Source organism: Siphateles boraxobius, unplaced genomic scaffold (assembly GCF_051911475.1).
Source record: "Siphateles boraxobius isolate OS27281-9 unplaced genomic scaffold, OSU_SipBor_1 35, whole genome shotgun sequence".
NCBI classification, from domain to species: domain Eukaryota; kingdom Metazoa; phylum Chordata; class Actinopteri; order Cypriniformes; family Leuciscidae; genus Siphateles; species Siphateles boraxobius.
In genome coordinates, this window is record NW_027508975.1 from 14,646,084 (window position 1) to 14,657,500 (window position 11,417).

General features: G+C 35.4%; 1 protein-coding gene across 4 annotated transcripts in view; it reads right to left on the reverse strand.

Moving 5' to 3' along the window:
* Positions 1 to 777: 777 nt before the first annotated feature.
* LOC143702547 (uncharacterized) overlaps positions 778 to 11,417 on the reverse strand; it is an 11,860-nt gene continuing 1,220 nt past the window's right edge. For 2 of the 4 annotated variants that reach the window (XM_077196497.1, XM_077196498.1), the window contains exons 2-9: positions 10,618 to 10,796; positions 9,399 to 9,515; positions 9,200 to 9,256; positions 8,306 to 8,443; positions 6,613 to 6,663; positions 5,699 to 5,812; positions 4,794 to 4,859; positions 778 to 3,976 (exon numbers count right to left, since the gene is read on the reverse strand). In XM_077196497.1, the coding sequence (XP_077052612.1) occupies positions 3,842 to 3,976; positions 4,794 to 4,859; positions 5,699 to 5,812; positions 6,613 to 6,663; positions 8,306 to 8,443; positions 9,200 to 9,256; positions 9,399 to 9,515; positions 10,618 to 10,713 (774 nt within the window). In that variant the 5' untranslated portion in view covers positions 10,714 to 10,796 and the 3' untranslated portion in view covers positions 778 to 3,841. The remainder of the gene's footprint in view (positions 3,977 to 4,793; positions 4,860 to 5,698; positions 5,813 to 6,612; positions 6,664 to 8,305; positions 8,444 to 9,199; positions 9,257 to 9,398; positions 9,516 to 10,617; positions 10,797 to 11,417) is intronic. The other 2 variants (XM_077196499.1, XM_077196501.1) reach the window with 1 other exon arrangement.

Consider the following 11,417-nt stretch of genomic DNA (forward strand, 5'->3'; position numbering starts at 1 on the left):
CACAGATACAATCTACTTACAGTACAAGAATAATCAATCAATGTGATTGTGAGAAACGCAAATGAGGAACCTTTACTTTAGCTTACAGGTATTCGGCTGTTCCACGTTTCTTTACATAACCTGAAATCTGTTAAGTGTTTATCTCTCACTATCCTTTATTGTGTGTGCGTCATTTTTGAGAAAACTACGTTCACTGAGCATGTGTGTCGGATGAATGGCATGGAGATGTCACATTATCTTGCTCAAGATGAAAGCATATGATGATACAGAAAAATAAATCATAACTGATAATACAGAGTGCAAAGATCTGAAAGTATCTGAAGAAAGATATCACTATATGCTGAAAGGGGCATTGTTTCAATGCACAGCTCCTGCTTGAAGCAAGAAATAAATATTAAATGATTTAATAATAATAATAAATATATATTAACACACGCACGCACACACACACGCATGCACACACACACACACACACACACACACACACACACACACACACACACACACACACACACACACACACACACACACACACACACACACACACACACACACACACACACGCACACGCACGCACGCACAATATATAAACAAAAACTTTTATGTGATTAAATGATTTTACAACACTAAATATAATATAATATAATAAAATGTGAGAAGATATTGTGAGAAGTTTACCCTTGATCAAAACCTCCATGACAAACATCAACTTACTGCTATAAGGTTCTTATTAAACTGAAAATATAAAAATGTGAAACAGGAAACAATAAAATCACATTGTTGGTGCAAAAAAGTGGTTTAATAAGACCATTCAGCACCTAAAATACACTTCAATGCACTTCAAACACTATGAGAATGTGTTATTACAATGTCCTATTACATTGACCAAATTCTTTGATCCCCATCTAGTGGAAACTGAAGTAATAGCAGCATGCTAAAGATCACAATTAAACAATATGTGAAAAGAGCAGAAAATATACAGATGTTGTGGAAAAGACATATGAAAGTAAATTAAAGTATTAATGCAGGGGATAAACAAAATACTTTGGTTTGTTAGATCTGTAATAAACCGTAGTTCGGATATGACTGTATTATAACATATAATTTCATAATGATGAATTGAGATACTTGTGAGATAATGAAATTGACATTCTGTGAGTCTTGGTAGTGTGTAGCTTACAACAATAACGATTAGCTTTACTATTAAGCCTTGTGAATAGAGAACATTCAGAAATAACTTTTAATGTTTTCATAACTTAATGGGAACGTTAGCAAAACATTTCTTGAACACATTTTGTTAGTTGAGAAAGTGCCAAAGGTTACACATAAAACCCCTATTCTAACTCTCTGCATTTGATCAAGATGAAAACATGATCTCTTAGACACACAACCTCATCCTGCACTGAAATGGATTTTCAAGATTTACTAGTGTACTAGCACCAATGAATTTACATTAGAAAGTATACATCATATCAACAGAGAACTCATGCCACTGTTTGAAATTACATTTGGAGAGCACACAAAATTTTATTTTATTTTAACAGAATGTAAGATCAAACCTAACTTGGGTGTATATTATTCTGCTAAGATATTGTTACTATTTTTCATTTTCTTGTGAGCATTTGAGTTCAAGATAAGGTAGTAAATGCCATCAATTTACTACTAACACTGAAGAGGCCTAATGAATTGTGGGAATATTTTACATCATGTATATTAACATCATACAGAGCATTTTTTTTGTTTGTTGATAAGTTAGGCCCATGTATTTAATATTGCAATCAGTGGTAAGATGCCATTTCTCAATTAACACAATATTACCTGCAATATAGTTTTTGACAGCTGAAGATGTTTTAAAGCTGATTTACAGTCTATATCTAAAATTTGCGCCCTGTTAACAAAACCTGGTAATAATGTCTTGCATTAAGCGGATCCAACTGTGCATGCTTGCATTGTTTAGATATTTTTCCCTTCCACATATTTTTTTATTATTCTTTGAGCTGTTGTTACATTTCCATTAATCATGCTGTGACTTTTCTGCATTAATATTAATGCTATTGCTAATTATCTTGTACTTGATTTTCTGGGGAATTTCCATAAGTAATTTATATAGAGATAACTTGAAAGATCTACATTCACTAATAGCACTGACTTTTCCAGGATTGGAAATCACAATGTCCAAATTCTCTGATATTTCCAGGTTTTCCATGTCCGTGCAAACCCTGAATAGAGTTTTTCTTTTTTACTTAGTCTCTGTAAAATTTTATTCACACACGTCTAAATTCACATGTCTTAAATCTAAACATATATTTGGTTCAGTGTAAATGAAATGCTACATTAGAGTTGATTTGCAATTGAAATAATAAACATACACTGCACAGTGTAAATGCTCTGAATGTTTAAATATATGCTAGGAAGAACCCAAGCATGCACCAATCACAATGCAAACATTTTGATGATAACTTTGCTGCCAGTTATCTTTTAACTTATAAATAGTCAATCACGTATCAATGGGAGATTTTTAAACTTGTATCTTAATGTTTTTGTTTTTTTAGGTAACAAAAGCGATGAAATTAGTGGTTCAGGCCAAATGAACTGTATATGTTTATAGGCACAGTATGTAATATTGACAGCTAGGGATTGAAATGGTTACTGTAGTCCAAATTCTAAATATTGGAGAGAGTTGTTTCCCCTACCCCATCCTCCTCAGACTCAAAGCTCAGGCGGGTTGCCAGTTTAAGGACACGCAACAGTAATGAGCGCAATTGACAGTGGTTAGTGACAAGTCTAAGTTGATGAGCTCGTTTTAATATGCCTCTGGTCATAGAGCTTTTTACATGGATGCCAGCTTTTTAGGTCGGATAGAATCTGTAATCTCTGTCCCAGTTTGTTTGCTGACTTCCATGGCTGCAATACGCTTTGTTTCCTCCAACTGGAAACTTGAGGGTATCGAAATACTATTGGGTGAATTGGCAATGAGCAGGATAAAAATAACAGTCTCCTACATCTCTGCAAACATATTATTGTTTTTTTTAATGCATTAGTATAGTAATAAAAAAAATAAAGGACATACAGCACCTTTAATATTTAGGGTTAGGGGTTGAGCCTGAATATTTGGGGAATATCCAACCCGATCTCACGGCAACTCGTACGCATGTTATGAGGTGGCTAATTCGTACGACCTAATTCGTCCATATTTTACGAGTTGCCCAATTCGTATGAATTCGCACAAATAACCTACCCCTTACCCCACCCCTAAACCTACCCGTCACTGGGGTTTAGACAAATCATACGAATTCGTACAATTAGCCACCTCGTAAAACACGTACGAATTGGTCGTGAATATCAGTAGAGTGCATCGGCTGATAGACACAGAGGATCCCTGCAACGTTTTAGAGCAGGTAATGCAATGTTAAAGCGATAGTTCACCCCAAAATGAACATTCACCGTCATGCGTTTTGAAACCCAGAGCTTCTTTCTTCTGTAGAATGCAAAAGGACTAAATAATAGAATGTTACACTTTTACAAACAATTAACGTGAACGGTGACCACAGAAGTCAAGCAAGATTTTTAATGAATAATGATTCACAAAGTACTCTCTCAAAACTAGGCTATTATATGACTTAATATGCCCATCCACTTTCATTGGAAGAAAGTGTTAAAGGTTTGGAATGATGAAGATTTTTCATTTTTGGCTGAACCATCCCTTTAAGCATAATGACATATTGGAGAGCCCTATCATGTCAATTTCATATACCACTAAAATATAAAAACCCTTGCCGCTAAAACCTCACTGATCACCAAAGCCCTACAATCTACATACAGATCACATGAGCATGAAGTGTCAAACGTCTGTTAAAGAGTCAATGGGGGCCACTTGAGGTTCAGTGGGAGGGCTGGGGATTTCTTCTATTGGCTCAGATTGAGGTTCAGGCACGCGCTCTGGCATTGGCTCCACCTCTGAGACAAACACCTCCACCTATAAGGTTTGAATGGAATTGGGAAGAAACAATTTGATTGGTTGACAGGTTCTAGAACTTAAAAAAAGAGTAAGGCCCCTTCACACCAAGAATGATTATAAAAGTTATTATACCAAGTTCTGTCATGAAAGTCTAGATGGCGAATACTGGTGAGTCCTTAACACAACCTGCTGACAATTGCATCGTTAACTACAGGGCACAAGCTGATTGGTTCCTGTTGCATCTGTAGCCAATGAGGTTGCTGCTCAACATTTAAATAGTTGGTCAATGTTTGCAGTAGCAGTTTGCAGTGCGCTTCACTTTCCCTAGCTCAACCTGTATAGATCTGCTACAAGTAATTTCATATGCTATTTGTGAAGCAGCAATAGCGTAGCAGATCTATTCCGCCAAGACCAAGTACATTATCATTTTCATATCAATTACCATGACTCTTCCAACAGTTGTCATGATAGAAATAACGGTAACTATACTAGCATCCACACCAATGGAAAATAACTTTCTGTTTACTATAAGCACAGTCTGCAGTTACGTCGTCTGACGCTTTAAATGCTTGAGCTCTTTAAAGTTGAGTGGATTCTGATTGGCTGTCATTGTTTCCAAAGATATCATTCCTCTTTGTCGTTATCGTTATAGTTGTGTGGACTTCCCTATTGTCAAAGAACAATTACTAAAACTTTATAGTTGTCATTATAGTTATCTTCGTTGGTGTGAACATGCCTTTAAAGCTCTAGCAAGCTCTTGTTTCACATTAGGTACATTTCAAACCCAATGAAGGTATAATTCAATTAAATCTCAATGTAGGTGAACTTGGTGTACCTGAGGTTGGCTAGGGGTGACCGCCTCAGGCTGAAATGGAACTGCACGCTGTCTAAAACCAGGAAACTGTGGAAAACACAGAGTTCATCAATGTATTAAATTAGTTTATCATGGAAAGTGTTTGATCAGACAATTTTGAAGAGCACATTGCAAATCACATTTATACCAGAAGTCTAACAAATTTACCATAAAAAATTTACCACTTTTTGCATTAAAAGAAATGACTTACTCTCATGTTGTTCCAAACCAATAAGATTTTTGTTCATCTTCAAAAAACAAATGGATACTTTTAACGAAATCTGAGAGATTTCTGTCACTCCCACTGAAAGACTATTCACCAACAACTCTAATTAAGGCTTTTGTTAAATTAAACATTGATCAGCAAATATACAGAACACTCAAATATAGTAAACGGAAGCTCAACTGCACTTGCTTGATGCTTGAGAACAAACCTCATTGGTCCTTGCGAAATCTCAATCATGCTGGCGTGACATGGAAGAATGATTCTCATTGGTTCTTTATATCTGAACTTCCGTTTACCAAATTTGAGTGATCTATGTATTAGCTGAGCAATGTTTATAAATAAAAAGTCTGTTCATCATATCAAGTGATCATGTCTCTTCAGAAGACTTGAATTAAACCGCTAATTTCATTTGGATTTCTTTTTACTTTCTCTTAATGAACGTTCTGTAGTATCAAAGTTTTGGAAAGACAGAAATTTCTCAGATTTCATTAAAATATCGTCATTTGTGTTTCAAAGAAAGGAGGGTTTGGATCAACATGAGGGTGAGTAAATGATGACAGAATTGAAATGTTTGGGTGAACTAACCCTTTAAACACAACAAATACTCCAAAGTCATCACATACTCTCTCTAACCCTACTATTGTGCAAATGTTTAACTGACCTTCACGCCAGCTTTAGCAAGAGCACTGAGTCCAAACAAAATGGTTACAATGCAGATCACCAACTCCACCACAAGAAACAGAACCAATGTGGCCAAGAAGCCATCAATCAAGAGCTGACAGCACCAAAAAGAGACAGAAAAACAAGACAGTGGTTATAACATCTGTCAATTTACCTAAAAAGGCAAAATAGTTACAACAGCTATCAAAAATGATGTGCTTGTCCACATGTTTGGAAGTTGCCAAAGAGATCACTCTTAAAAACAAGCAGAGAAGCACAATAGTAAGGCAGGTATTGTTGTAATATATATATATATATATATATATATATATATATATATATATATATATATATATATATATATATATATATATATATATATATACACACATATATACATATATATATATATATATGGATGGTATATATAAATGGACAGAAGATTAGCAAGGGTGACCATGAGTTTTCATTGCACATCTGCAAATAATTGAAGGTATATTTCAATCTGAAGCATTTTCAGACAACCGGCCCAAAGTGCAAAACTGACAAGACTATCTCCAAAATGACCCAAACCCTGCTTCTGCATGCATTCACTCTCCTAACACAAATATGCACAAATTAAGATACTGATAATTTTTTGATAAAGACAATGAAAAACAAGCAGATCCTTAAAGGATCAATTCAGGCATTTTGGGCTAATGTTAGAGTGGCTGTCACATTGGTGGCTAAATGTACCTGAATTAACATTATATGTTCTGTGCTTGAATTTCTGCAAAATGTTTGTCACCTTAAAAACAACAACACTAACTTTTTTATTTTTTAAATGTACCTGTTTTTTCTCTCTCTCGCATTATCAGCAAATATTTAAGCATATTCAAGTACACAAAGAAAAACATAAAGGTAAGAATTACTTACTTTACAATTTCTCTCGACAGTATAAGTGCACTTCCTGTAACAATATTGTTGCTTTGGAAAAGCAGACACAAAAAACATAATCATGTTGAATTTTGCCAAAGACCTGGCTCACTTTACAAATATAGCTATAAAGCTATTATTCATATACAAATGTTTCTGCAAGCACACCCAATTGGTCAATTTAGAAAAAACTGTTACAGTTTTTTGGCTTCCTTGACAAACTACAGTGCCCTCAGAAAGGTTTTGGACTTCTGAGATTGGGACAAATCCCATAAACCACAGACTTAATTGGACAGCTATTATAAAAAGATGTTTCTTTTGAAAAACTATTCACTACTTTTCAGATATTACGCAGAGTGTATGTTTACAATGTCCAGCCATTGTAAGGTGTCTGGACTTTACTATTAACATAGACTATAAATATGAGCAGCCTCAAAGTCAAATACAGGACAGTATCTCACCCAACCCCTCCCCACCCCCACCCCAGCCCAGCCCTGCAAAAAATAAATAAATACAAATAAAATAAAGCACAGAAAAAATAAAAACAATATACCATATTCTAATTACCCCCCCCCCCTTTCTTTTTTTTGCATTTATAAAATGCCCATTCTGATCACTTTTTGCATGTTTCATATTAGATCTACAATATTTTGTGTAAAAAAAAAAGAGTTTAGTGTTAAATGTCCAAATACCTTGAAAGGGCACTGTTTTTATAAATGTCTCCAGCATCAGGAAAAGTCTGTACCAAGTGCAAAGGATCAATATCCATTACTCTATTCTGTTATAAATATATAAGACAAAATCTAAATGACAAAGCAGAACAGATGAACAGGAGCCATATTAACATATTTTGTTACATCTTATGTCAGCAATTCACATCTTTCTATATTTCTCAACAATTGAGAACCCACTTTATATTCTATCTAAAAATAAATTTCCAAGCAAACTGCTTCAATTGCTTTCCTATTCAAAGCAATTTAATTAAGTATTTGTGTAAACCCACATCAAATGATAAGTCACTACCCCAAATAAAAACATTACCTGTCTTTTTTCACTTTATATTTCATTCAGAAACTTTATATTAATTTCAAAAACATAATCCTTCACTTAATCAAGCCTGTATTTAACCATATGGTTTAAAAAAATATCACACTGATTAAAGAAATTAACAGAAGATTTAATCACATATGTATCATTTTAAGGTTTAAGCAAACAAAAATTATTATAAAACTTCAGCTTCCAATTTTGAAAGTGCCTCTTCTTTTCTTTTCTTTTCTTTTCTTATTTCATGTTAAAAAGACAAACAGTTCTTTAACTCCCCTGCACTGCACATTCTTCAAAATTCTTCAACCATCTGAGCCACTTGGCCTTTTGACAGACAGAACATCATTATGCTTTTTATTGAAACTTTTGAAGATGCTATGTTTTGCACTTCGGTACAGTCCTTTGAAAAGGCATCAAGGAAATTTCTTAAAGAAAAAACTGTAACAAGAAAGTTGATGTGGCCAGTTCATCACATCATTCCCACTTTATCCATCCCACTGCACCCAAAACACACCCACATGCATTAATCATTAATCTAATGTATGCATACAGAGATCTGTATCTGCAGATCAATGTATATGTGCAAAAATACACAAACCCATCTTCCAAAAATGCAAGCTGCTCAACAGTGCAGTAACAGTGAGCTCACCACAGAATAGATCTCCAGTCTCCTGCAGTGCTCACAGTGGTAAGTGTCCTGACGGTAAGGCAGGTGGCGGGACAGCAGCCCAAGAACAGCAGTGGAAAACGCTGCACTGACTAGGTGAGCAACCAGTGTGGCTTTCACCTTCACATATGGGATAGAAGTTACTGTATAGCTAGTGTGATTTGTTAAAACATTGAAAAGGGAAAATCAGTACTGAGAAAAGACTGAAATATAACGCCAGTCAAAAGTTTGGACATACCCACTTTCTTTATGATGATTATTTTCCACATTTGAATATCAAAATGGAAGTATGGGAATTACAGGAACCAAAAATAAATAAACAGATCAAAACTTGCTTGTATTCAAACTTCTTTTTTATATCTTGGCTTAAAATCTTTGAAGACGTTTAAATGTATGATGGCTATGTAATTGTTACCTGCCTATCATTTACTATCTGCTCCAAAAACAAAACAAAAAAACAACAAAACAACAAAATCATGAACCAAGGTTGCCAGGTTTGCGTAACAAAACATGCCCAATTGATTTTCCAAACCCGCCCAATCACGGCCCAAAATATAAATCGCATTCCTGGGGGTAAAAATTGAGTTCCTGGGGTCGCTTCAACAAGCAGCAACAGTTAAAAGTAGCTCAATTCCATAGGAAAACCCCGGACTTGGCAACACAATCATTTAAACATTAGCATTCACTATCTGCTCAAAACAAAACATTCCAAATTATTAAATTTTTTGCTAAACTAATAACAATCATTTGTGTATGAGCATTACAATAATTAAGAGGGGAGTCAATCGTGTGCAAACATTTGTCTGGTCAGTTCAGGGTGGGTAGGTAAATATGTAGGTATTTTCATTGGTTCTGCAATCCTTAATTTGTACTCACCCAAAACAGTGATGGAAACCTTCCAGTATGGATTAAAATGGATCCAGACACAAGCAACTGATAACAACAGGTTAAAAAAATTATTGTTTGCTATATCCATAGCAAAAATTTGATTCAATAATAGATTAAACATTCAACTCAGATTAAACCCTGTTTTAAAACAAATTAAATAAACATTAGTAGCCTACATTCAGCTTACCTGAACAACAATCACTACCACAACGATGACATCAGGAGAGAAGTGGACCTCTTCATAGAGCTGAAGAATGGTGACGCTCAGACACAAGCACAAGACACCAATAATGATCTGAATGGACTGAAACAGCACAACAAGATAAACTTGGTATGTTTCCAAAAAGGCCATTAGATTGACACGTATTGACACGAGAAATAACATTCGTGCATAGATACGCATTTTCATGAGATTGTATACGGCTGTGCACTTTTTCCTGTGAAGGGGTCGGATTGGAATCCACTGCTGCTTCAATGTATATGTAATGATTGATTATAATTAAGGTATTAATCAATATTTTTCCTTCTAAATATCAAATGAGTTGAATGACTTCTCTGGAGATTTTACTTTATTTATATAAGTTACCAGTGTGATTACTGAAATGTTCTTTTCATGTATTCTTTAATGTCTGTATTAGATATCTGAATGCAGTGCTTGCGTATTTAACACAGCTTCCAGAAATGAAATGGGGACTTGTTTTGTGTTTGAGAAAGGTCTTCAATGTGTTTAAACATATAGGGGTCATTGAAGCCAATAGTTTAAGGGGCCAGTTCTTTGTTAAAGCCTTTCTTTCCAGTTAGACTAAAGTTTAGCTATCCTTGAGAGAAAGAACGCATTATCTTGATGTTTTGAGAGGACTCTCCTGTTTATAGTGAGAGCCTGGCCAAATCCAACCTTGGAAAAGCTGTGTGTCGGTGTGTGTGTTAGTCTTCTTGGTTACAGGTTAAGGAACCACTGGCATTATTGGACATTGACTGAGTTGTTGTTCTGGACATGCTGGCGCCCAGCAACCCAAATCTGCGACCTGGAAGGTCATGACGTGCCTAACTTCAGCTGCATAATCGATGGAGATATGCTTCAGTCTATCTGTATATGTGTGGAAAATTACCGTGTTTATCTGTTTCATAGCCAATGAGAATCATTCATCCTGTAAGCAATGACGTAGCTTAGACCTTGGAAATCGTATAACTGCTGTGATCTTTGTAACTGTAAGCGGGGCGGCCTACGAACTCCTGTGCGAGTATTGAAGCTGACTTCTGCTGATGAAACTGCAAACTATCTTCAGTAAATATTTTCTTTAATTTTTTATAATTCTGACTCTGGGTCTTCATTCTTCATATCTGGTTCTGGGTCTTTAACTGTACTCCCCTTACACCTGCTTTCAATATCAGAATTTAAAACTCACCCCCAGCGCCTTCGGCTCCACATTCTGAAATGCCTTGACCTGCTTTGGCGTCAGATTTCCTGCAGGGCGAGTGGGACCCTGACTCTCAATGCCCATGCTGATGTCAAGCAGTTTGAGATGTGGCTATGCTAAGATCAAGAAATACACTTTGAGATCTCTTGATTTAGATGAGGAGGAACCTAAAGTGAACAGGGAAACAAACAGAAATGAGAACGAAGACAGATGGAGGCAGCGCAGGACAGAATGAAAAGGGGTGAGCTGGAAACAAATATGGATGACTGAGCATTTACCCTTAAACAGGTCATGCTCATGGTGCCATTTGTGCCTGAAATTATCTCTTTTCTCAGGACCAAAGATCCACCAGAGGAACACAATAATCAGATTAGACCAATTTCAATGGACTATTCTTAAACTATCACCCGCAATCTCAAAAATATTGTTACAGGCTTAATAGGCTTTAGTTTAATTATATACTTTTTACTGTATTATTGCCATTGCCAAGACAAGATGATACTATTTAAACATCCAAAATGATCTGTGAGAGAAAACATGAAAAAGGAACTAATCCGACATGGAGACAGTATTTTGTCATCTAGACACCCTTTCAAAAAGAGGAACAAGATTGAACCTACAAGTTCATACGAAAACTCTATGGATTGTGGTTCTTCCATTAACCCCATCATAAAGGAGAGGATTTGAAGTATAAGATGCCATTAATTTTGTCATTTAATCTGAATATCAACAAATGTGAGATTTAAACAGTTTTGAGGTTAATTGATCTAATTTGGTGAATATTTCGT